Here is a 26,004-nt window from a genome sequence, read left to right as displayed (position 1 = left end):
AAATCATGGATATATGAAATGTATTTAAGCAGAATAAGCATATGTATAATAATGTATATGTTTTCATGATTACCTTTGAGAAATTTATAATGTCAGCCCATTTTTTCTTTCGGTTCTTGGAAACGATGTAGTAAAAGGAAATTTTCCCAACGATCGTAAAAGTGACATCTACCAATTGTTTATAAAATTGTGCTAATATTAATGTATGATATTAGTTAAGATAAAATTCCCAAAATTTCATTGTTGGTCACTTCAATTTTCAATGCTGAAATTACCTGATTCATTCTTAAGCAGGGCGTTCGCTGAAGCCCTGAAGAACACATGCAGTGCAGCATGCTGGAATTGCAATCACTTGTTGAATACAGCAAAAAGTAGTCTATTTTGTGAATCATGCCACAAGATTCAGCCTCCAACTTGCGATAATTTCTTCCAGTTGTTTGATCAACCAAAGCAGTACAAAATAGATGTTAAAAAGCTTGATAAGTCCTACTTATCTCTCCAACGAAAGGTTCATCCTGATAGATTTTACTCAAAAACCGAAAAAGAGAAAGAATTGAGTATCAAAGCCTCTGGATGCATCAATGAAGGATATCACACCCTTAGAAATCCTGTTTCTCGTGGCGAATATTTGCTCCATCTTTTCAATCAAAAGGTCGTCACCGATGTTCCACAAGATTTCCTGATGGAGGTTCTCGAATTCCATGAGGAAATGGACAATACAAATGAGCCCGATGAACTTATTAAATTACTTCAAAAAGCTCAAAAGATGATGAAAGATCTCACAGCTTCACTTGCTTCTACACTTGAAATAAAGGATGGAAAGCTTGCAAAACCAGGAGAAGCTGCAATTATTCTTTCCAAATTGAAATATTTATCCAGAATCCGCGACACACTCAAGCAAAAAATACCTGTTAATAAATTGTAAATCATTATTGTTTAACCAAATTCATTTATACGTTCTATAAAAATATCAAAAATTGTCAAATATACCGGTATCAATATGGTTTCTCAACCGTATGAGTTTTTAGATAAGCAATGGATCAATATTTCATTGCCAATATTATTAAATCTTCAACGTTGCCATGTGGATCAAGAACTCGTCATCGGGAAAAAATGTTTTAGAACAATGTAATTAATGCAAAAATCAATTAATATTTCATGATTATTTTTTAATAATAAGTGTTAACAAAATTGGGTGATATTATCAAAAGTTTGAAAGCTAATTGTCATAATTTTTGAAGGGGATATTTATCAGTCGAAGAATCGAAAACCTTTCTTTTATTGAAGGGAGTATATTTCTAAAAAATTAAATTGAAAAGAATATTTATGACTGTACAATCATAGTTACGAAATGTACTTAGAATTGAATTTGCACCTATTTAGCAAAATTTAATAAATTTGTGTCGTGACATTCTGAGAAAGGGACAGACTAGCCCATTGTCACTTTTTAATTTAGCAAATGAACGCTTATGGAGTGGAGTTTTTGGGTAAATCTGATTTGCTTATAAATGAAATAAAATCAAAAGAAACCATATTGGCATTATATTATGCAAAAATAAATGATCTTACTTAGTACTTTTAAAGTTAATTTCAGAAAAAATTTGACACAATGGTATCCGGCACATACAAGTGGTGTACAACCAAAATATAAGTTAGTTTAAACATATATTGCTATATCTCATGATCTTACTTAGTACTTTTAAAGTTAATTTCAGAAAAAATTTGACACAATGGTATCCGGCACATACAAGTGGTGTACAACCAAAATATAAGTTAGTTTAAACATATATTGCTATATCTCATGATCTTACTTAGTACTTTTAAAGTTAATTTCAGAAAAAATTTGACACAATGGTATCCGGCACATACAAGTGGTGTACAACCAAAATATAAGTTAGTTTAAACATATATTGCTATATCTCATGATCTTACTTAGTACTTTTAAAGTTAATTTCAGAAAAAATTTGACACAATGGTATCCGGCACATACAAGTGGTGTACAACCAAAATATAAGTTAGTTTAAACATATATTGCTATATCTCATGATCTTACTTAGTACTTTTAAAGTTAATTTCAGAAAAAATTTGACACAATGGTATCCGGCACATACAAGTGGTGTACAACCAAAATATAAGTTAGTTTAAACATATATTGCTATATCTCATGATCTTACTTAGTACTTTTAAAGTTAATTTCAGAAAAAATTTGACACAATGGTATCCGGCACATACAAGTGGTGTACAACCAAATCTTCGACTCGATGAACTTGTAATCGAGTTATATTCCAGTGTTGTTCCTTCATTCCTGATTAAGTTGCAAATTAAAGGTCTGGATTCAGAGAGAAGTGTTAAAGTTATCAAAAAAGTCACAAGAGATTTCGAAGAAATGACACAATTTAAAAAAGTCGAATGCATCAGTATGCTTGAAGCTGTTCAGAAAGGTCTGAAAAATGATACACTTGATCCCAACATTGTTTACTCAACATTAAAAATATTATTGCAAAGAAAACATTTGATTTAATAAACATTTAATTTATTATAATTAATTTTTTATTACAGTATAGTAAAAAATGCTATAAATAAATTATTATATTTTATTAAAATGTGACTTTTAATAGTAAGTGAATAAAATAAATCAGGAATTGGGAAAGAAATAAGGTTAATTAAAAATAATGAAAATTACAAGTTTAAGGTTAATGAAAAAGTGACAATGGGCGAGTTTGTCCCCCACTCGTGACATTCTTCCTTTTTCAGAACTCTGATTTTTCAGTGGCTACATTTTCAAATAGGTTCAATTTTCGGACTACCATTTTGTTTTTTGATACTAATCTCGATAAAACTGAAATGATTTTCCTTCAATTTTTTTCAATTGATGAATATATGTCATGACATATCGCTTACATTGTAATCAGCTGAATTCCAAGATTTAACAAATTGAATTACTCAGAAAAAATAATCATTCATTTCTTTTCATGGATCCATGCGACGTTGAGTTCTTTATAAGCAATGATTTAACAAATCTTGGTGTTATAGGAATAGGTTCATTTGGAATAATCTATAAAGTCTATTCCGAACAGTACAAAACAGAATTTGCAGTGAAGAGAATATTAAAAGATCGATTCCGTGAAGATGAATACGAATCTATGATAACTATAAAGAGTTCTGGTATAGTTACATTATATAGATACGTATATCATGGTCCATACATCTACTTAATGATGGAACTATGCAAGACAAGTATAGATAAGCTTCTTCAAGAAAAAAGAGATATGTCTATTTCGGAACTAAATGAGATAGCACTTGGAATGATTCAATCCGTAAAGTGCTGCCATGAAACTGGAATCAGTCATGGTGATATAAAGCCATCAAACTTCCTTGTCGATTCATATGGAAGAATCAAAATTTGTGACTTTGGCCTCGCAAAGAAAAATCTCGCAGATCAGAAATATACAGATTATTCTGGAACAAGAATGTTCCTATCTCCAGAAATAGTGCAGCTACAGCCATATGACGCATTTAAAGCTGATATATTGGCACTAGGTGTTACACTCTACTATTTATATGTTCATTCTTACCCATGGCCAACAGATTCGAAAAGTGCATTTGTCCAAAATCTTATTTCAGGTGTTTATTGCCAAGACAATATTGGCGATTCGTTTTTCCGCAAGCTTATCCGAAAGTGCCTTAATATAAATCCAAAAGAAAGACCATCAGCTCAGGATCTTTTTAATCAGAGCAGAGCTTATATCAGCATTGCAAAAAAGAAGAAAATCATCAAACCCTTTAACTCATGTGGCAGTTCTATTAGTTTGGTTCTTGATAGAAAAATTTTAAAGCCAAGAAGATTATCATTCGGCTCGGCAATACTGTAAAATAATAAATTCGGCATTTCTATGATATTATTTGTTGTTGAATTTTTAAACGCTTCATTTCAGAGTTGATTTCGTGAATTTTCGAAACAATTTTGTTAATTGAATAATTATATGATAAAAATCTATGTTAAACGCATTGAATTATCTTTTTCTCTTTGTTTTATATCATAAATCATCACAATTTCTGTAATGTGATAAATTTACATACTGCATTTCAAATGAACTATCACAAAAATGAAGAAAATGATTTTAACATTGTTATGAAAATGAATTAAAATAGATTATGATTATTATTTATTGTGAGTAAATCCCACAAGACACGAATTTTGTCTTATTAAGAATATAAATTTTTTTCAAATAGATCAATTCAATTTAAATATGATCCATTTGAGTTGGAAATACAATTTTATAGTGTTGGACACACCTTTGACGTGAAATCAAAAATAGTTATTGATTACTCCGATAATGAAAGAGTATATGATGCCGCTTGTTACAGCTAATCCAGCATAGAAATCATCTTCATAACATAAAAATATAGTAGTCTATTGGATTATCACTTATTATAATCCTCTTTTTGATTGTTTGATAAATGTTTCGGCATCAATAGTAATAGTTGTTTCACACCTTTTTTGGATTAGGAAACTGTATAATTATTGACTCTAGAAATGGGTAGCATGATAAAAGATAAGCTAATAAATACTACTGTTGAAAAGAGGAAATCGATATTTATATCCAACGTTATTTTTGTGCCAATTCTATCATCTGGGATTCTCATTCAAACTAATTTTTGTCTTTTTCAATTTTTTCTGAACTTCAACGGCATTTCTAAAAATTGTGCATTTACTGATACATATCGAATAGTGAACCTATTGTTACCAAGCTCTCTCCTTTTGTGCTCAACAGTGAGCCGCCGAAAAAGCTTTTAATGAAATAATACAATGATAAACATCAATAAATTTGGGAGGATGATTAAAAACATCTGATGATAATTAGCTTAAATCAATAGTCATGTAGTATGTATCTATCTTCTGCTATCAATTTTGTTTGATATTAAAAAAAAAAACATATAATTGAAAATTAAGGCATTTGATATATTTTCAGTTTAGATTCAAATATGCTGGATATGCTTAATATTATTCGATCAATAAACATTTCAACCAAACCACTGTCAACCAACATTCATTCAATTATTTTTTTCATTACAATGAGAATTTTAGACGTCATAACTGCAAGCAGATTCATATGGAAGCACAGACAGCCAATTCCAAATTTCAAGTTCACTGCTCCATACATCAAAAGTTACAATGAAGAAAAACTTTCAAATATCACTTTAGGAAAATTAATTGATATCGATTCCACTTTTGTTGAGAAAAGTGGATTGTATCATCAAACCAAACATGGTAAGGCTCACTATTCTAAGTTAAGTATTGATTCAAAACCATTAGATAACAATACTGAAATCGGATTCAAGGTTTATACTTCATATGGTAATAAAGGCAAAATGTACAATGAATTCAAATCAATGAAAATGGTTGTTAATGATCAAATCCATAAAAATCATTCTATTCATTACTCATTTGAAATTGTTCGCAAAGGTATCACAGTAACATCGATTTCTGAGGATGGTTTCATTCCAAAGCAATCTTCTAAACTCGCTAACACTTATCTCTCTGAAATTTTAGATCGTATTAATCATGAGGAAATTACATCCCCACGTGGATTTAAGCTCACTCTCACAAAGCTTCACGACGACTTAAATCAAGCAAATCCGAAGCCAAAGCAGCCAAAGAAGCAGGAAACAAAACCTAAAAAATAATTAACAGATTGCTCTGGTAATATGTTTAATTTTAGTTGCAAGAATGACTAAATCGTTTTTATTGGTATATTTTATATTATTTCCACTTTTTAATTGCCGATTGAATACACCTCGTTATTCATCAAGTTGTTTTATATAACCTAAGTAACAAATCATGTGATTAACAAAAGTGCTAGATTGTTGATAGATATTTGGTTCAATGTGATTTTTCATCAAATTTAGGAAGTGAGAACGGCCTCACCTATCCTCATATTAACATAGACAGAGCTAGCTTTTAATCCTGGATCGCCTGATCTAGAATATATTGAAATAAGATGTCATAATTCGGAAATTGACATTAGGAAATGTAAGTTAGTTTCTATTTTTAGACATTCTGCCAATGCCTGTCATCAGATTTTGGTCCGATTCTCGGAACTAACGGAAATAAAAAATCAAGAAATGATTTACCCACTAATTTTGAATTAATTTGTGTGCCTTTTATTTATGGTGCTGATTTAAAAAAAAAAAAAAAAAAGGTAGTGGGGCTTCCAGGCACTTCGTGCCCTCTAGCCCCGAAGATGTTTAGTATAAATGAAGTTTTTATTCGGAAAATTGTTAGTCTTCTGGTGTGAATTCGGAGGACTCTTCTTCTTCCTCCATGCTTCTGGGAAGAAGCCTTCTTCTGGGTCGAAAACATTATATAATGTGTCGCTTTTCACAAATTATATATGTTTTCATGCTTTGTCACTTTTCTGTCACTTTTTGGGTAAAAACATTTTTATTATTATATATAAATGAATTTTACAAAACTACCGTTACCGTTCTTTGGAAATAAGAGTAAATGTAAAGATATTATATTGAGAGAACTTAAGAAACTACCGAATGGTCTAACATTTGTAGATTTGTTCGGTGGAAGTTTCTATATATCCCATTTGTGCCATACAATATTCCCAGACTCAAAGATTATATGCAATGACTTCGACAACTATATGGACCGTCTCAAACATATACCAGACACAAACAAAATATTGAGTGAGTTAAAAGAAAAGATACCTATAGGTAAGATGGAACGTATACCATTAGATAAGAAAAATATTGTGAGAGAGGTTTTGAAAAAAGCAGAATATATAGACTGGGATAGTATATCTGCTAGACTATTATATAGTGGTTCTATAAGAGTTCATGACATTGAAACACTTATGTCAAAAGTTTTATATCTTAACTATACAAATGTTTTCAAAGAGGACATAGAAAAATATATTGAGGGTATAGAGTTTGTGAGATGTTATTGGACAGAGTTGTATGAAAAATATAAAGACAAGGAAAATGTTTTCTTTATAGTGGACCCGCCGTTCTATAACACATGGGATTTTCAATACCAAGTAGACTGGACTTTGAGAGACTCTTTAGAAACTTTAGACGTTATACATAACCATCCATGCTTTTACTTTACATCCGATAAAAGTGGTTTGGAAACCGTTATGAGATGGTTAGAGGACATACATGACTATGAGTTTATATATGACAAGATAGAATATGAGAGAGGTCCTATAAACCGGAGAAAGTGTCATAACAAAGAAATTTTATTAGTAAGTAATGTGGTTTGAAATAGGACTACTTGTTTTAGGTTTTTTCCATTGTGTCATTTATTTATTTGACGTGGCAGAAAAGTACAGAGAATATGAAGATGAACCAATGCCTGCAAATGTTCAGTATATGTACTCGTAAGAGATATTTTTATCTAATATTAAATGGACGCACAGAACTTAGCGAATGCACAGCAACCTGGACAACCAAACCCAGAGAATATTCCAAATGAAGTTAGAATACAAACTGCAATGGCAAACTATGGTCAAGTGCCAACAGATGTACAAATGCAAACTGCCATGTCAAATGACGCTGCGTTAGGTTTGCCACCATGGTATGCAAATATGAGAGATGGAAAGAGTTTTATACAAACCCTGAAGTGGGATATAAACAACTTTATGCAGATGACGCGAACACAGGAGTTGACCCAGAATATGTTTTCTACCAGAGGAGAAACAGAATGTATGAGCTCCAGTTAAAGAATGCTATGGAACTCAACAGGAAACGTAAGAGACTAGGCGGACATTAGATTTTTACATATAGTAAAATGGGTTTCTTCAGTAAGATAGGAAACTTCTTTCGAAATGTTGGAAGAGGTATATGGAATGGAATAAAATCTGTCGGAAGAGGAATTTGGAACGGTGTCAAAAATATTGGTAAAAGGGTAGGTCAGTTCGTTGGTATTATACCTAAAGACCCTGAACCAGAAGAGCAAGCTCCTGTTATACAACAGCCTGAACCTGCACCACAGTCTAGTTGGCAACCAAATCCAACACCTCAACCGTATTAAAAAATTATATTTTTACCGTTCGATAGTAGTTGTATATGAAACTAAGTTCTAAGTAAAACGCATGTATATGGAATTATTCTTTTTCTTCCATCTGTAGTAAACCATACTTGAAAGTCTGAAATACTTCCACTTGGTGGTTCGTATAACTTTGTAGGTTTTTCGTAAAAGTCATTTGCCAAGCATAAGAAAGAGTTTTGGGCGCCAGAAAATGAAGCATGAACAATAATAGCAGCTGGGTCGAAAACATTTTCATATGTTCCATTAGGGTTTTCGACTTCATAAAAGTCTGGGTGTACTGGATATGCTGCAGGCTGATTTAACATCCTCATAAATCTATACCATGCCAAGTTGTTATATTTTGTAGAAATATAAACGTTTTCTCCAAGGTCTTCTATTCTATTGATTTTAACAGTTGCATTTTTCCTGTCATAAATAATATCGAGATGGTATTCTCCCTCGTCAATGTTATACTGTTTTGCATATTCGATATAGATATCGTTTATTTTTTCTTGAAAAGCTTGAAGAGTTGTTTCTAAGTTTACAAGCAAACTAACTTGTAAAAGTTTTCCCTGTTCAAATTTCTCATACATACGTTTTTCTTTGTTATAGTATCGAACTTCAAAACCGACCGTAAATGGGAAACCATGTATGGCTTCTGAAATGAACTTCATTCTACGAAAGCCAATAGCTTTTGTGACAGATGGGTCTCTTAACCATCTTAATGGGTAGTCAAAACGATAGCCTTCATGCTTTACGGTCTCTGTCTCAAACTTTTGACCGACATTAGTAAAAAGTTCATCTAATGGTTTAGTTGTAGCAACTCTTGAATTTTCTTTTTCTATTGGAAGCATATTTTATCTAGAATAAAAATGTCGAAAGATATTGCTTCCATGAGAGAAATACAACACAACCGACAACTCATTATGCAAGCTCTAAATAAGAACACAACAAACTTTTCAAACTATTCTAAGATATCTGAGTCATTGAAAGAAGGAAACTTAAAAACTGACAATAAACCCAATGACAGATGAGTTTCTATTTCAAGACAATAAGAACCATACTGTCTGTATAAATCCAACAAAAGGAACTTTAAACGAGAAACCTATAAATGAACTTCTTTTGAAAGCAGATGTTGACAACAAAGCTGACAAAGAATATGTAGACGATGCAATAGCAAAAGAAGAAGAAAGAGCTAACAATGCTTATGCAACAAAAGAACATACTCATCCTGAACTAGCAGACAAAACATATGTTGACAATAAAATGTCAAGTGAAGTGACAAGAGCTGAAAACGAATATTCTAAAAAGACTCATATACATTCTATATCTGAAATAACAGACTTACAAGAAACCTTAAACAGTAAAAGTGCCGTTGGACATACACATACCATTGCAAATATTACAAACTTACAAGAAACCTTAAACAGGAAAAGTGCCGTTGGACATACACATACCATTGCAAATATTACAAACTTACAAGAAACCTTAAACAGAAAAAGTGCCGTTGGACATACACATTCTATATCTGAAATAACAGACTTAAACGTTAGCCTTGAAAATAAAGCAGATAAAACATATGTCAATGAAATATACCAAAGTTTGATAGGAACAACAAAAAATATTGAAACTATTGTTGGTGACTTTTCTGTCAATGAAGAAAATAAATATTTTAGATGGCAGTTTGTACAGTCCTTAAGAAATGGTATACGGTATAAACTCATTCTGAAAAATAACAATGAAATGTATGTAAGCTATATAAAGAATGATGGTACACAAGTTAAAGTTCCATTAGACAACAACTGCTACTTAAACTTATATGGAGACGAACAAAAGAAATATTTCCGAGTTTATGAAATGGCAGATATGACATTGCCTGACCCAGCTCCAGCACCATATTATTATGACTATGTAGATGACGAAGGAACACTACATGCAGATGAACAAAAGCAAACATTATATTTAGATTATTATAGATATAAAAGATATAATGCAATAGAAAAAACGAGAATAGTATATTATTATATAGATGACAGAAATAAATATTATAGTCAAGATTTACCTACCCTGAAAACATAAGATTATATTATAAAAATATTCTTACACAAACCAGAAGAAACCTGAAATAGTTGCACTATATTTTAAGTTCAAAAGAGACAATCCTATAATGTCTCATATGTTTGATTTAATGAACCCAGTAGGTTCTATTTATACATCTATGGAAGCAAGAGGTCCTCAAGTAATGTTTGGTGTTGGTGCATGGGAACAAATAGTCGACAGGTTTTTGTATTGTGCAAACTCTTCAAAGGAAACAGGTGGTTCGAAGAAAATTAAAGAAGCAAACCTTCCACCGCACACTCATACAGGAACTACAAACTTTTTCTGGCGACCATAGCCACTCATTAAGAGACCACCCATTATACAACTCAGAATATTATGCTGGCAATGACGTTTTATCTCCAGATTATAACCATTCAGCAAAAAAGACTTTTCGACCAACTGAACCAGGAGGAAATCATGTCCATACTTTCACAACAAATCCAACAGGCTTGGGTAAAGACTACATGCCACCTTACATGACAGTTTACGCATGGTATAGAATTGCTTAGTCGTCATTTTCAACTTCTTTAGCATATTCGTCAGGAGTTGTCTTATATTTGTTAGGAACTGTCTTTGAAAGTATACCACCTTGAACTTTGACAAGTTTGAAACGAGGTCTGACAATAGTAGTTTTATCTTCTGCTTGCAGTGTGTACATTTTGCCATGTTTGCCTAAAACTTCATAATATTCTCTTGTATACTTTCTTCTATTTTTACGAACACGAATGTGAGTACCTGTCGGGTTCCCATTGTTGTCATAGTCAATAGTATTTTCATATGGGTCGCGTTTAGGTATTTCTATTTTTACTTTGTCACCTTTCTGAAGTTTGAAGCCCGGCATTCTTTCTTGTTTGTCTCTTTTGACTAAATTATTAAATATATAGTCTTTCTCTAAGTCAGGGTTGTTTTTCATTTCTTCGGGGAGTGGTTTCCCAAACCTTTTTGTTTACGGCTATTGTAAATATTTAAAACTTGTCTCATCTTTGCCATGGAGAAGTGTCTATATTTGTCGTCATATGACATTTCATTTGCTTCACCACCTTGTGGTTGGTTTAAGTCTCTTAACATTTTTATACAACCGTCAATGACACCAAGAGCAGAATGGTTTTGGTCGACAATGAAATATTGGTTTACATTTTTTGAACGCAGATAGTTTTTTACATCATCTGATTTGAAAGAACTTTCACAGTCAGATGTCAGTTTTGTTGGATGGTATTTGTCAACGAATATTGTCAAAGCTGCTAAGATATCTAAAATAGCTTTGGACTGTAATGGTATGGCTTCACAGTATCTTGTGTTTTGACCGACAAATATTAGCCAGTATGGTGGTCCATCTTCTCTATACCTCGGAATGTTTTCCAAGATATCCATAAACCAAGCATTTGGTGTTGAACTAAAGATTTTTATCATGAGTGCTTTCTTTGTCGCTTTAGAAACATAGGGGTCCTTGTTTGGATTCGTCATTTTTTATCCTATAAGAAATGGGTTTATTTGGCGCATTAGCAGGAGTTGCATCCAGATTTTTGCCCGCAGTGGGAACAATAGCCAGAGGTGTATTTGGAGTTGGAAGGAAGATTTTGAGTACATTAGGTATACTTAAAGAGAAAGCACAACCTATTATACAAACTGTACAGAAAGGTTGGGATGTAGCACGAGATGCAACAAATCTTATTCCAAATCCTGAAACAAGAGGAAAAGTTCAAGGATGGATGGACAATGTAGGAAGACAAGCAGGAAACTATTATAACAAAGCAAATGACTACTATAACCAAGCAGGACACTATATGGACCAAGGTGAAAGATTCTTTAACAGAGGATATAACCATGCACAACAATGGGTAAACAATAACCAACCTCAACCGCCTCAAACGTGGGGAATGTAAAGTTTTTTATTGAGATGAAATGAACAATACAGCATTGAGACAAATGGGTTCAAGATGGATTTGTCGGCTTCCAGCAGTTACACAACGTGTTTGTCAAGTTCTTCCTATACCTCAGGAAGTTTTAGACCGACTTAAAAAACAACAACAACCAGTTGAAAACAAACCAAACTAAAATTTTTTACTGAGATGAAATGACCGAAGAAGTTGAAACGGTAGATTTGACACCACAAACAAAAAGTTCAGAACCATTGTCAAAACCTGTCAAAGAACTTACAGATGAAGAGAAAAATTCAATAATAGAAAGTGCCAGGTCTGGAAATACAAACCCTAACTACAAAGTCACTTTTCATAAAAATGAAACGGCAAGTATCTCAAAAAAGAAACAGACTCTCACAAATAAAATATTGAAGTCTGAAGGAGCTTTCGAGACAACAGATGGAAAAGTTTACTTCACTGACCAACAGTTCATTATAGAACATCTCATTGACTTAGAGTCGAAATATTCTAAACTTTACAACAAACACAAAAAGTTGAAAGGAAAACAAAAACAAATGGCATATGATATTTATGAAGATGTTGACGACACAACTGTTCCTGCAAGTGAAGTAAAGTCAGAGAAACCGAAAAGTGACGAAAAACCGATAGAAGAAGAAAAACCAAAAACTGAAGATAAACCAAAACCAAAGTTTAGTTTCCAAACTAAACCAAGTCAACCTTCATTAGCTGGTATGGGTTGGCGTCAAAGACTTATGGCAGCAGGCGGTTATGTTAAGTAAAGAAAAAATATTTTTTTATTTTTATAAAAATGCCCCCATATAGAATGGATAGAAAATCTGCTAGAATAAAAGCAGAGTTGCAAAGATATGGTTGGAGAGTTTCGAAGAATTTTAAATATAGGAAGGGAAGACACATAAAAGTCTATGACAAATTGTCTGGTCTGACCTACGAAATGGATTTGGAAACAGCACGTGCCAATTATCCAAACAGACTAGAGAGGTTAGAAGAAGAACGTCTTATGGACATGCCTTTCGATGTGTTAAACATTGCATGAAGTAAAAATTTATTTTTAAAAAGTGACATTTTTTAATTTTATTTGAAATGTACGCTGAGTTTGTTGGAGAAGACCGTTGGGAAACTTGTTTGTTAGATGAGAAATATGAAATGGCATACCATTTTAAAACAATATATTTTTACATATATTAAATGCTTCAGGTTGAAAAACAAAGAACAAAAGTAGCAGATACAAAACCGTTAGACTATATCTTTACAAATGCTGGTAGGACTATTTCAGATGAAGAAATTTCATCCGAGTATACAGGTTTGACTATCCAATTCGTTGGCTTCAAAGTCCTTCAGATGCAAAGGCAATAGGATTTAGAAGAGTTTTGTTTTCAAATAGAACTAACGCATTTATGTTCGCAGTATATTTTCATGGGCAGTATAAAGGTTCTGATGGTCTAATAGACAAATTTGACGAAATGAGAATCTTTACAGTTCGTTCAGACGAAAGTCTTGAGAAAACTCTAAATGACTTTCAAACTCAAATGAACAAATATTATTGGGAATTTCAAGAAAATACGACTCTTTACTAAATGGAACATACTATCTGAAACTAGAATATGACAAGATGAACTCCACCGTTTCATTTCAAAAGATTGAAATTAACCCTCCAAGAGATACAGAGTTTTTTATTTTGGAAAGTAGACAAACGTTCTTGGGCACAATTTCTTCGGTTACTAAACCAGAACGAACCATTACCACCAGATGGTCCATTTCAATTTATACTTCCACCAGCAGATTGACAGTTTATAGAAACGTGTTTGACCCTCAAAATGTTATGTGTCATGCAAGTTTCAGTTCAAGCAACAATAGTTTTCTATGTATTGGTAAGGACTTTTATGACTTTGCTTCTAAATTCTACGAACCACCTAGTAACAGTTTCTCTGACTTTCAAGTTTGGTTCACAACAAATGGTGTGCAACATATTATTCCATTGTACTATGACTTTTATCTCGAATTGTCTTTCATATATAACTACGGAAAAGTGCTGAAAAAGTATTGAATGTGAAGATATTAGAAAATAACATTTTTTCTAATATCGTAGAAAACTCATGAAAACAATTTATTTTTGACACTTTCACAAAAAACATAAAAAAGTGCAGTTAAACGTTAAGGTTTACTGAACTGGTTGGATGTCGCCTTCACAGGTTATGTAGAACGGCTGACCCGAGAAGCGAAGGAGAGACTGAATTGCCAATTTCATATGGGGTAGGGGGTTCTCCTTGTTTGGAAGTAGTATCCAAGGACGCTTGGCAAAGAACTTTATAATGGCTTCCTTCTTTGCTTGCTTTATGTCGTCGTAGGCTGTCCCGTCTGGTATTTGAATTGGAATTTCGGTTTCAATTTCGATTTTCAGCGCACCTCTTCCAGACAACCAGCAGCCGAGGGACTTGTTGGCTTTGTCCTTGCCCAAGTACTGCTTAACAACTTCATTTATCTCTATAAGGTAAATTGCCTCATCTAATGGCTCGATGTTGTCCATTGTTCTGTTTCAGAACTAGTCTTGTACTTTTTCAGAACAATACTTGTACTGTTTCAGAACTAGTCTTGTACTGTTTCAGAACAATACTTGTACTTTTTCAGAACAATACTTGTCCTTTTTCAGAACAAATTTCCCGTAAAAGCTCTCAATTTGTGAGAAAAATTTTCTGTTTCAGAACAATACTTGTACTTTTTCAGAACAATACTTGTACTTTTTCAGAACAATACTTGTACTTTTTCAGAACAATACTTGCACTGCTTCAGAACAATACTTGTACTTTTTCAGAACAATACTTGTACTGTTTCAGAACAATACTTGTACTGTTTCAGAACTAGTCTTGTACTGTTTCAGAACAATGTCCGACGTACCACCAACCCAGTCCATTCCCAAACCAGAGGAACCTAAAGCACCAGCCCCTGCACCTCAGTTCCAGCAAGTACCTCCGATTTACTACCAATTTCCACCTCAAGGTTACTACCCACCACAAGGCTTCCCGAACTACCCTCCTCTGCCTATGCCTTACTTCCCCAACCCTTGGATGTTCCAGCAAGCTCCACCCCAGCAATTCCAATCTCAATCCAAATCGAAGAGAGACCAAGAGTTCGAAGAAGGTCTGAACCGTTTACGCAAAGAGTATGCTACAGCTCCAATTGAGAGAAAGTTGTTCCCGGACCAAAAATATAATTTAGGTGAAGAGGTTAGATCTAACACGTTTTCTAACACGTTTTCTAACCTCTTGAATTTTCATGACTTCTTCGTAAATGTTTTGTCATGACTTCTTCGTAAATGTTTTGTCAAGACTTCTTCGTAATGAGTGTAAAGGACCCAAAAATAAAGTTTATGTTAGAATGTTAGATCTAACACGTTTTCTAACACGTTTTCTAACCTCATGAATTTTCATGAATTTCCTTAAGATAGAAAAAATAAAGTTAGTTTTATTTTGTATTTTTTTGTATGTAAGATATGATTTCAGGGATTTTTTTGACGAAGTGTCAATGTTCACTTCGTCAAAAAATAACAGTTATCTAATGAAAAAGTGTCATTTTTTGTATTTTTTTGTATGTTAGATATGATTTCAGGGATTTTTTTGACGAAGTGTCAATGTTCACTTCGTCAAAAAATAACAGTTATCTAATGAAAAAGTGTCATGACTTCTTCGTAAATGTTTTGTCAAGACTTCTTCGTAATGAGTGTAAAGGACCCAAAAATAAAGTTTATGTTAGAATGTTAGATCTAACACGTTTTCTAACACGTTTTCTAACCTCATGAATTTTCATGAAATTTACAGCAAAAATAAAGTTTATGTTAGAATGTTAGATCTAACACGTTTTCTAACACGTTTTCTAACCTCTTGAATTTTCATGACTTCTTCGTAAATGTTTTGTCATGACTTCTTCGTAAATGTTTTGTCAAGACTTCTTCGTAATGAGTGTAAAGGACCCAAAAATAAAGTTTATGTTAGAATGTTAGATCTAACACGTTTTCTAACACGTTTTCTAACCTCATGAATTTTCATGAATTTCCTTAAGATAGAAAAAATAAAGTTAGTTTTATTTTGTATTTTTTTGTATGTAAGATATGATTTCAGGGATTTTTTTGACGAAGTGTCAATGTTCACTTCGTCAAAAAATAACAGTTATCTAATGAAAAAGTGTCATTTTTTGTATTTTTTTGTATGTTAGATATGATTTCAGGGATTTTTTTGACGAAGTGTCAATGTTCACTTCGTCAAAAATAACAGTTATCTAATGAAAAGTGTCATGACTTCTTCGTAAATGTTTTGTCAAGACTTCTTCGTAATGAGTGTAAAGGACCCAAAAATAAAGTTTATGTTAGAATGTTAGATCTAACACGTTTTCTAACACGTTTTCTAACCTCATGAATTTTCATGAAATTTACAGCAAAAATAAAGTTTATGTTAGAATGTTAGATCTAACACGTTTTCTAACACGTTTTCTAACCTCTTGAATTTTCATGACTTCTTCGTAAATGTTTTGTCATGACTTCTTCGTAAATGTTTTGTCATGACTTCTTCGTAAATGTTTTGTCATGACTTCTTCGTAATGAGTGTAAAGGACCCAAAAATAAAGTTTATGTTAGAATGTTAGATCTAACACGTTTTCTAACCTCATGAATTTTCATGAATTTCCTTAAGATAGAAAAAATAAAGTTAGTTTTATTTTGTATTTTTTTGTATGTAAGATATGATTTCAGGGATTTTTTTGACGAAGTGTCAATGTTCACTTCGTCAAAAAATAACAGTTATCTAATGAAAAAGTGTCATTTTTTGTATTTTTTTGTATGTTAGATATGATTTCAGGGATTTTTTTGACGAAGTGTCAATGTTCACTTCGTCAAAAAATAACAGTTATCTAATGAAAAAGTGTCATGACTTCTTCGTAAATGTTTTGTCAAGACTTCTTCGTAATGAGTGTAAAGGACCCAAAAATAAAGTTTATGTTAGAATGTTAGATCTAACACGTTTTCTAACACGTTTTCTAACCTCATGAATTTTCATGAAATTTACAGCAAAAATAAAGTTTATGTTAGAATGTTAGATCTAACACGTTTTCTAACACGTTTTCTAACATGGTCTAAAACTTTCGAAAATCATGAAATTTACACCAAAAATATAATTTATGTTAGAATGTTAGATCTCACCTGTTTTTTCACCTGTTTTTTCTAACCTCTTGAATTTTCATGAATTTTCCCGAAATAAAAAATAAAGTTAGTTTTATTTTTTTTATTTTTTTTATTTTGTATAAAAAAATAAAAATGTCAACAATCGGCACAACAACACTTCAAACAACAGCACCAAACTCTTTAGTCATGAATCCAACATCTATGTTAGTAGAGATGAAAAGCTTCATTCCTTCTTCATATACTTTCGAAACAAAAATCCAGAAGATAAAGCAAGAACTTTTAACAAGTAATTTAGACTGTAGTGCGAAAGATGAAACAAATGAACAGTATCTTTATGAAATGCAGGACATTATTGACCATTTACCCAAATTGCCTGAAATTCAACAACAAAAACTCACTATTCCTGAATTCGATGAAATAGAAGTGAAACCAACTGACTCAGTAGAAATAAAGAAGTTCATACGAAAGGTAAACTATGAGTTTCTAGGATTTCATTGCAACCATAAGGTTATGGACAAAGATTGCGACATGGTATATAAGAATGTTTCTGACATATATAAATCTGAAGAATTTAAGACCTACGACAACTTTGTTTCGTTAGTTGCTGAATGTGTATGGCAGATAAGAGATGAAGATAGAAGAGGTAAAGTATGGAATAAACAGATAAAACCAGCAACTTTTGAGTTAAAGAAAACCATTGACGCTTTAGTTGTTTTAGCAGGTAAGGTTTCAGAATATAACGCAAAAATGAACCCGCAATGTTCTAAATGTAAAGCAGCAATGAGGAGATATAACTACTCCGTCAAAGAGATAGAAAGAATGAGAAACGACTATGCAGACTTAAAGAAAGAAGCAGAAAAACCAGCAGAAGATAAAATGGACATGTTAGAATTTCTGAACAAAAACTATCCAACAGCAGAAGATTTCCTTCTATCTGACGTCAAGAAGAAATATAAAGAAACCTTCGGCATTGTTAAAACATTCGATGTACTAAAAGAAGAAATAGAGGCTACAAAACTGTTTAAAGTCATGAACCATCGCAACATATACCATGTAAAACGCTTGTAAATAGTTATGTGAGAAAACGTGTTAGAAAACGTGTTAGATCTAACATTCTAACATAAAATATATTTTTGCTGAATTCCGTATGAAATTTCATGAGTTTTGTGTGTTTTAGACCATGTTAGAAAACGTGTTAGAAAACGTGTTAGATCTAACATTCTAACATAAAATATATTTTTGGTCATTTACAATGAAGTCTTGACAAAAACTATCCAACAGCAGAAGATTTCCTTCTGTCTGACGTCAAGAAGAAGTATAAAGAAACTTTCGGCATTGTTAAAACATTCGATGTACTAAAAGAAGAAATAGAGGCTACAAAACTGTTTAGGATTTCAAATATACATCGTACAATTCATGTAAAACGCTTGTGAAAAAAGAGGTGAAAAAACAGGTGAGATCGCACCACTTCACCTAAACTTTATTTTTGCTGAAAAATGACCAAATTTCATGAGTTTTCCCGAAATAAAAAATAAAGTTAGTTTTATTTTTATTTATTTTTTTATTTTGTATGTAAGAACAGAAATGACAAACATTGAGTTTGAAACAGTTAGAAAGATAGACAATGACACCAAAGTGGTTAGAATAGGTGATTTAAACGTAAGATACTCAAAGAAATACAACAAATATTCTTTGTCAGACATTATATCTCCATCTGGAAAGAAAAAGGACTGGTTAGAAATGCTTCTACTCAGAAAATTTTGACAAGAAATCCTGAGCTTATGATATCGGTAAAATTCTATGGAACTGCAGCATATCTTATAGACAAAAGTCTTATACCAATAGTTTTGTTATGGTTAGACCCAGTTGTTGGATATAACTTCATAACATATGGTTCATTCGATACGGAACGTTGCAGTGAAGGCTTACTTTACATCGTTCAGAAACCGAAGGACTTCAATACAAAGAGATATAAGATAGGAAGAACATATAATATAACTCAAAGATATGACAGTACAGTCAATAGAGTCAAGGTTGTGTTCGTTAATGATATGAGAGCTGCAGAAACAGAACTGCTTGAAGTTTTTGAGAAAATGTATGGTGCTCCCATAAAAGGTAAAGAAACGTTTGAAGTAGATGAGATAGATAAAGCTATAAAATTATTTGACGAAGTTGCTGAAAAATACATGTAAAGCGTTTATTTTTGGTCTTTTGTGAAAGTCAGAAAATAAAGTTAGTGTCATTTTTTTCATTTTTTTGTATAAAAGATATGATTTCAGGGATTTTTTTGACGAAGTGTCAATGTTCACTTCGTCAAAAAATAACAGTTATCTAATGAAAAAGTGTCATTTTTTGTATTTTTTTGTATAAAAGATATGATTTCAGGGATTTTTTTGACGAAGTGTCAATGTTCACTTCGTCAAAAAATAACAGTTATCTAATGAAAAAGTGTCATTTTTTTCATTTTTTTGTATGTAAGATATGATTTCAGGGATTTTTTTGACGAAGTGTCAACCTTCACTTCGTGTCATAATGTAAAAATAACGTTTACCATGTAAAACGCTTGTGAAAAAAACAGGTTAGAAAGGAGGTTAGATCTAACCTTCTACCCTAAATTATATTTTTGCTGAATTCCGTACGAAAATCATGAAGAACAGCGAGTAGGTAAAAAACCCCAGTCGCCAAAACTCTATGAAAACAGTGAAGAACAGCGAGTAGGTAAAAAAACGTAGTCGCCAAAACTCTATGAAAATCATGAGTTTCCTTAAGACAGAAAAAATAAAGTTAGTTTTATTTTTATTTATTTTTTTATTTTGTATGTAAAGACAGATATGTCAACAACAGAGAACACAACAACTGCTATCGTTCATGAAGCCATAAATGAAGAATACGAGTACATACAGTATAACAAACAACTCCGTCTCATTCGTTCGGTCAAAGACGATATGTACCAGATGCAAAGTATTTTGACAGCATGTTATGCTCCAGATACTAAGCTTCCTAAAGACTGGTTTAGGAACCAAAGCACTATTGAACTTTTGAGCGAAGCACAGCGAGACCGACTTTTTTCTGGGTCGCCAAAACTCTATGAAAATCGTGAAAAATTGCCAAACGGTTTGAGAGGATATTATGTACATAGACTTCTTGTAAATGCTGTTGCAATGTGGGCTTCGCCTCGTTATGCTTGGAATATTTACAGACTTCTTGACGAAATTCATAGACAAGAACGTGAAGAGATGGAAAACAAGCTTGAAGCAAAAGACAAAAGCATTCAGAAAAGAATACCACGTTCGGTACCAAAAGGAAAGGAAAAGAACTATAAGTATATGATTTATACTGAAGAGTTGGAGAAAGAAGAAGACAGAGATATGGTTATGTTGCATTTAGTCAGAAGAAACAACAAAAGCTTTTACGACCTTGCTAAGATTTACAAATCTGACAGAAATTGGTTCTATCGCGAAAACTTACCGATTTCAATGACACCGAATGAAGATGTGAAACAAATAGTTCAAGATACGTTACCTCAAACACACTATGATATGAAAGGTTGTACAATTTTTACCTTCAAAGAAGACTTACCGCTACTGAAAGAAAAAATAACAGAGTATTTTGACAACTTCAAACAAGCAGAGTAAATGAACTCTTTATTTTTCAAGCTTGACTTCAGATGGCTCAAGTAGCTCAATTAGGTAAATTGCCTCGTCAAATCCTTCTGGCATTCCGAGTCCTTCCATCCGACAGGAAAAATTTTTCCTTCCGACAGGAAAAAATTTTCATTCCGACAGGAAGAACTCTTCCATCTGACAGGAAAAAATTTTCCTTCCGACAGGAAGAACTCTTCCATCCGACAGGAAAAAATTTTCCTTCCGACAGGAAAAATTTTTCCATCCGACAGGAAAAATTTTTCCAGTTGTCCGTCCGTAAACCATTCAAATTTTCGAAAATTGAGAACTTTTTGGTCGAACTTCAGAAAAAAATTTTCCATCCGACAGGAAAAATTTTTCCATCCGACAGGAAAAAATTTTCCTTCCGACAGGAAGAACTCTTCCATCCGACAGGAAAAATTTTTCCTTCCGACAGGACACAAACGGATGACTGACGTTCCTCTTCCTGAATGCCTTCCAAAGCCAGAAGAACCGACAGCCCCAGCACCACAACAGACTTACTTACTAAGACTAAACACTTAGATTTTTCAAGCTTGACTTTTTACAATTTGAACTTTGTTCGCATAGATATGAATTCTGAAAGAAGTATGAGGGTCTTGTATGACTTTGTACTTCTCCCATAGTTCATATCTGTCAAACTTACCTGCCATGGACTCTTTCATAAGTTCCATGAAATCGTCTTCGGACAATCCGGGGAAAAGTACAATGTCAGTAAGTATTCTCTTTACATCCTTACTTAAACTCTTTGCTGTCTGTACACAAATGACAACTGAGATGTTAAAGTGTCTGAGCTTCTTAAGAATTCGACACATATCTTGTTCTCTATTCTTAAGCAAAGGATGAGAAGCAAAGTCATCTAAGATAAGAAGACATCTATGAGGGTAAGTCTTCCAATCGTAAGATTGCAATTTCTTCGAAATGTATTCTATCTCTTTCTGTTTGTTTCTGAAGTGGTGTTTGTCTAATATTCTCTGCATTTCCTCATTTGGGTCTTTAAACTTAGAATTTATATACTCATTTATAGCATTATACTTCAAAACTCTTCTTTGGTACTTCTTTATCCAATCTAACAACTCAGAGTCTTTTATACATACTAACTTAGACTTCTTTAATATCTTTGAACGAATTGACGGTTTGGTCAAATTGACCAGAAGTACTACAAATGACAACTAACTCATAGAATGGGTTCTTCTCATCTAGTTCTTGTTGTTGTGCAGCCATTTTAAGATAAGTGAAAGTCTTACCCGACCCAGGTGGTGCAATTAGACCTGTTATACCATTCTGAGCAAATAAGAACTTGTCATGTATAGGCTTTATCTGAGCATTTTCTAACTTCCTCTTGTTCTTGTTTAAAACATTCTCAAATTTCTTGTCAATGTCAGCAAACTTTTTTTCTAACATATTTTTAGAAAAATTAAAATTTTTATCTTTTAGAAAATGTCTAGCGATTTCGCTATCTATATTCGAGACAAGCTTTTCGACAGCAAAACATCTGTCGACCATAAAATCTTACATAGTGTAAACAAGAAAGGGGAATTTGTTCTAAAGTTCTGTTTCTGGGAATATGACAAGAACCATAAAACATTAAGCAGAGAAGTCTTAAAATTTGTCAATGACAGACTTGTTGACAGAGATGACGCCTCTTGGAGAGATGAAGTCCAACAAAACTTCTTAGAATGCAAAGAAGACACATGCGCTGTTCTTGAAGATGAAATAGAAAACAGAATAGATGAGCTATTAAAGGACAAAGAACTTTTACATAAATATGGTTCGGAGAAATTTGACATAACTCCACCAGAAAAGAAGAAGAAAGAAAAGAAAGAAAAGAAAGTAGAAGAAGAGAAGAAAGAACCTGAACCAGTTCCAGAGAAAAAGAAATTTGACATGTAAAAATAAAATTTTATTTTTAGAACATTTCTGGTCAATGTCAATGTTCTCTTCCTCTTTAGGAGTAAACACTGGCTTAGACTCTAAAATCTTTTTACCCAATTTACCTTGAACTTCTACAACTTTAGACTCATAATATTCATAGTCGTCTGCTTTCTTTGGTTCATAAGGTATAACAAGTTTGTATGCTTTGCCTTCTTTAAGGTTTGAGAACCTTCTGTCAAAACTTTCTTTGACTGCTAACAAACCTTCTATGTCTAAGTCTTCAAATTTCGCACCATTTTTAGTCACAATAGCAAACTTAACTGGTTCGATGTTCCAAACTTTGCTGAATGAAGACTTTTCAAAATGGTAGAAGTAAACATTCAAATATGTGAATGGGTCTAGTTCTTCTTTAAGTCCTGACATGTACTTATTTACTGAGATGAATTTTGCCATCTTTTCTATCGGATAAAAAAATATTTTTTTTAAATTTACTCATAAAAAATTTTCTTTGTATATACACCATTCTGTACGTCTAAAAGACTTTTGACATTTGCCAAGAATGTTCGTTTAGACGCTGTCATATAACCATATTCTTGACAATATTGTTTATACGAATCGTACAATGACCTTTCATCTAAACACTCAAAGTCAGTTTCATCTATGAACAGTTCATATACACTCTTGTTTGCTTCTAACAATGTTTGTCTCTCTTCGGTATGTGGAATTTGTCTTGGATTGAACTTTGAAATATCTAATGTCATAAAATATGAGAACAAGTGGTTGTAAAAGTCAGATGTCAAAGTTTCTGCTAAGTCGTCAAAATATTCTGTATCTTGCATATGAGAATCTGACGTTCTGACAACTACATATCTTCTGTCAGAACTTTCTAACTTCATCGGAACAGAATTGTTTGAAACCATAATGAAGTTTGCAACATTTTCACAAACTCTTTGGTCTTTATATTTTCTTTCAACAACTCCAACTTTGTCTGTTATAAGACTCTTCAAAGCATCTGAGTTCAAAACTTTTGTTGTATCTATACTTTGAAGTTCATTGCAAACTATAAGTTTCATATTCTCTATTGAGGAGTTAAACTTGCCACAGATGTTTTCTAAGTTTGTCATATTCGGGTTCGAATAGCCTTCTAACAGTTTGCACAAAATATCTGTAAAGAATGTGTTCTTACCAGTTCCTTGTTTTCCAATTATAATGAGAGCAGTTTCATTTTTAGCACTTGGATGTTGTAAGATGTTTGCAAACCAACATAAGATATACTCATAGACTCTTTCGTTTCCATTGCATATAATTTCTTTGACATGGTCTAACCAAGCTTCTATAATATTTCTTTCCATTCTACTTGTTCATATTTATATCCAGTGAAGATAGAATAGAAGTTTGGAGAAGGTGTATAGAACTTTATACCTCGAACTGAAAAATCTTCTAACTTTGACAATAAGATATCCCAAACATCTAACATCTTCATGCCAACTTGTACGACTTTTATTTTCTTAAGTTTCTGTCTACATTCTTGCTCAGACACTATTGTTGCTCTTGGTTTGTTAAAGACAACATCCCATTCTTTCATGACATAACATTCTGGGGCAGAGTCAACATAAATGACTAAACGTTTCAAATTCTCGACTGCTTTGTTATAGTCTCTAAATGGACACATATTTCTGAATGCTTGGAAGTCATAAAAATCTGAAACATCTATTCTGTACATTTTTATAAAATAAAAAAAATATTTTTTTATTCTTGACTTTGTTGTTGCATTTGTTGCATTTGTTGTTCTTGAGCTATTTGTTGTTGAAGTTGTTCTTGTAATACAATACTTTCACCAGTTGCATCTTCCAATTCGAAACTTTCTGCCGTCATTGACAAATACATAGGACATAAAAGTTTTACAGGAACAAAGTTTGCGTCAACTAATGTCAACGTTATACTTGCCAAAGTGTTTGAGTTCACTAAGGTTGAAAAATTCTGCATTCGAATGAACAATAGGCAAACCAGCAGAGAAAGTATTGTTTATACGCATAAGTATCTTTTGGTCATAATAGTTTCTGTCGACATTCGAATAACACTTTGAACCTAAGTTTGAAACAATATATAAGATTGGTGTGCTTAATGTCAATGGAATAGACATTCCTTGTATGACACCTTTTCCTGTTATAGGAAACTGTTGGTAGTAAAAACCAGAAATAAGTTTTGTATTATAGCTCATATCGTTTATAGTAAACTCAGTCGGACATCCAAACATAATGAAACCTGCTCTAGTTGCAGCACATGTTACACCCGTACTTAAAGTATTAAATAAGTCAACAAAACCTGTTGGTGGTATATCTGAGTAAGTATCTTCAAAGGAGTATTTTTTACCATTCACAACAATAAAGTCTTCTGGTGTCAAAAGAGCAAAACAGGCTTTAGTCGTCATTGTGTTTAAAGTTAGTTTACAATACCGTCCTTGAGGACTTTGTAAGTTTGTTGTTATAGAATTATATGACTCAGGGTTTTTAGTCGTAATAGTATAAACCATTATGTCTTCTGCCATTTATATATATTTAAAAGTTTTTCTGAAAGTGGAGAAGAACTTCATCTAAACTTTCACATGGCGTTTCTTGAAGTTCTCTGTCTAAGAAGTTCAAATATTTTGTAAAGACATAGAACTTTCCTTTGTCTACACGAACAAACAAAACAGGGACTTTCATATCGTTCAAAGTGTGTAAAGTCCTTTACAATGAAATAAAGTCTATATTATTTTTCTTCAAACATCTTTCAAGAAGTTTTGACATTTTTTACTTAGCAAATAAATTTTAATGAAATGTTGTGGTCGTCAAATATTTTTATGACGTCTGGGAAACTATACTTTAAGTTCAACGTTTCACCTCCTTTCATAACGTATATCTTGTCAATGACATTATATGAAACACCACAGCAACTAATGTCGGGTTCTATTTCTTTGATGTTTATATCGTCTGCCTCTGTCAAAAGTTTCAATAGTTCTTTCAAAACTTCATGAGGTGCAATGACATATGAGTTCACTTTTACAGGGTTTGTGTTCGACCAAGTTTAACATTATACTTAAGCTTGACAAATCTTCTCCTGAGTTTGAAGTTTGTCTTTCAGTTGTTGGTAGTCGTTTCGAATATCTGCAACAGAACTTAAGTCTCTGCTAACTTCAGGATATGTTGGTTCTTTTACAGGAACAATTGTTATACCATCTTCGTCCTCGTATGGTTTCCACTTCAACATCTCTGTCTT

The 26,004-nt window shown here is 32.6% G+C and overlaps 14 protein-coding genes and 3 pseudogenes across 17 annotated transcripts, besides 2 other annotated features; 11 read left to right on the top strand and 6 right to left on the bottom strand.

The window, feature by feature from the left end:
• Positions 1–262: 262 nt before the first annotated feature.
• TVAGG3_0859580 (protein maturation by iron-sulfur cluster transfer) lies at positions 263–925 on the top strand (the record flags this gene model as incomplete). The annotated part of the gene is made up of 1 exon (XM_001308236.2): positions 263–925. The coding sequence occupies one exon, from the start codon at positions 263–265 to the stop codon at positions 923–925; it is 663 nt and encodes a 220-aa protein (XP_001308237.1).
• A 490-nt stretch (positions 926–1,415) lies between these two features.
• Positions 1,416–2,733: a mobile genetic element.
• Positions 2,734–2,972: 239 nt separating this feature from the next.
• TVAGG3_0859560 (protein kinase protein) lies at positions 2,973–3,872 on the top strand (the record flags this gene model as incomplete). The annotated part of the gene is made up of 1 exon (XM_001308235.1): positions 2,973–3,872. One exon carries the CDS (start codon positions 2,973–2,975, stop codon positions 3,870–3,872), a length of 900 nt encoding a protein of 299 aa, XP_001308236.1.
• A 1,204-nt stretch (positions 3,873–5,076) lies between these two features.
• TVAGG3_0859550 (uncharacterized protein) lies at positions 5,077–5,688 on the top strand (the record flags this gene model as incomplete). The annotated part of the gene is made up of 1 exon (XM_001308234.1): positions 5,077–5,688. The coding sequence occupies one exon, from the start codon at positions 5,077–5,079 to the stop codon at positions 5,686–5,688; it is 612 nt and encodes a 203-aa protein (XP_001308235.1).
• Positions 5,689–8,212: 2,524 nt separating this feature from the next.
• TVAGG3_0859540 (uncharacterized protein) lies at positions 8,213–8,634 on the bottom strand (the record flags this gene model as incomplete). The annotated part of the gene is made up of 1 exon (XM_051249655.1): positions 8,213–8,634. A coding segment is annotated over one exon (422 nt), but the record flags the coding sequence as incomplete, so codon positions are not given.
• A 715-nt stretch (positions 8,635–9,349) lies between these two features.
• Positions 9,350–26,004: part of a mobile genetic element that runs on past the window's edge.
• TVAGG3_0859530 (uncharacterized protein) lies at positions 10,647–10,982 on the bottom strand (the record flags this gene model as incomplete). The annotated part of the gene is made up of 1 exon (XM_051249654.1): positions 10,647–10,982. One exon carries the CDS (start codon positions 10,980–10,982, stop codon positions 10,647–10,649), a length of 336 nt encoding a protein of 111 aa, XP_051085129.1.
• Positions 11,623–12,024, top strand: TVAGG3_0859520 (uncharacterized protein; the record flags this gene model as incomplete). Its single annotated transcript, XM_051249653.1, has 1 exon — positions 11,623–12,024. One exon carries the CDS (start codon positions 11,623–11,625, stop codon positions 12,022–12,024), a length of 402 nt encoding a protein of 133 aa, XP_051085128.1.
• Positions 12,216–12,800, top strand: TVAGG3_0859510 (phage tail repeat-like family; the record flags this gene model as incomplete). The annotated part of the gene is made up of 1 exon (XM_051249652.1): positions 12,216–12,800. One exon carries the CDS (start codon positions 12,216–12,218, stop codon positions 12,798–12,800), a length of 585 nt encoding a protein of 194 aa, XP_051085127.1.
• Positions 13,228–14,086, top strand: TVAGG3_0859500 (annotated as a pseudogene). Its single transcript has one exon. A coding segment is annotated over exon 1 (859 nt).
• TVAGG3_0859490 (uncharacterized protein) lies at positions 14,201–14,566 on the bottom strand (the record flags this gene model as incomplete). The annotated part of the gene is made up of 1 exon (XM_051249651.1): positions 14,201–14,566. One exon carries the CDS (start codon positions 14,564–14,566, stop codon positions 14,201–14,203), a length of 366 nt encoding a protein of 121 aa, XP_051085126.1.
• Positions 14,922–15,341, top strand: TVAGG3_0859480 (uncharacterized protein; the record flags this gene model as incomplete). Its single annotated transcript, XM_051249650.1, has 1 exon — positions 14,922–15,341. One exon carries the CDS (start codon positions 14,922–14,924, stop codon positions 15,339–15,341), a length of 420 nt encoding a protein of 139 aa, XP_051085125.1.
• TVAGG3_0859470 (organellar and viral DNA polymerase type B) lies at positions 17,342–17,879 on the top strand (the record flags this gene model as incomplete). Its single annotated transcript, XM_051249649.1, has 1 exon — positions 17,342–17,879. A coding segment is annotated over one exon (538 nt), but the record flags the coding sequence as incomplete, so codon positions are not given.
• TVAGG3_0859460 (organellar and viral DNA polymerase type B) lies at positions 17,957–18,277 on the top strand (the record flags this gene model as incomplete). Its single annotated transcript, XM_051249648.1, has 1 exon — positions 17,957–18,277. One exon carries the CDS (start codon positions 17,957–17,959, stop codon positions 18,275–18,277), a length of 321 nt encoding a protein of 106 aa, XP_051085123.1.
• Positions 20,877–21,396, top strand: TVAGG3_0859450 (annotated as a pseudogene). Its single transcript has one exon. A coding segment is annotated over exon 1 (520 nt).
• Positions 21,731–22,377, bottom strand: TVAGG3_0859440 (annotated as a pseudogene). The gene has a single exon. A coding segment is annotated over exon 1 (647 nt).
• On the top strand, positions 22,507–22,764 carry TVAGG3_0859430 (uncharacterized protein; the record flags this gene model as incomplete). The annotated part of the gene is made up of 1 exon (XM_051249647.1): positions 22,507–22,764. A coding segment is annotated over one exon (258 nt), but the record flags the coding sequence as incomplete, so codon positions are not given.
• TVAGG3_0859420 (uncharacterized protein) lies at positions 23,235–23,870 on the bottom strand (the record flags this gene model as incomplete). The annotated part of the gene is made up of 1 exon (XM_051249646.1): positions 23,235–23,870. One exon carries the CDS (start codon positions 23,868–23,870, stop codon positions 23,235–23,237), a length of 636 nt encoding a protein of 211 aa, XP_051085121.1.
• TVAGG3_0859410 (uncharacterized protein) lies at positions 24,893–25,294 on the bottom strand (the record flags this gene model as incomplete). Its single annotated transcript, XM_051249645.1, has 1 exon — positions 24,893–25,294. A coding segment is annotated over one exon (402 nt), but the record flags the coding sequence as incomplete, so codon positions are not given.

Source organism: Trichomonas vaginalis, chromosome VI (assembly GCF_026262505.1).
Source record: "Trichomonas vaginalis G3 chromosome VI, whole genome shotgun sequence".
Lineage (NCBI taxonomy): Eukaryota > Parabasalia > Trichomonadida > Trichomonadidae > Trichomonas > Trichomonas vaginalis.
Note: the sequence above shows the minus strand (reverse complement) of the source record. Positions and strands in the feature narration are given on the sequence as shown.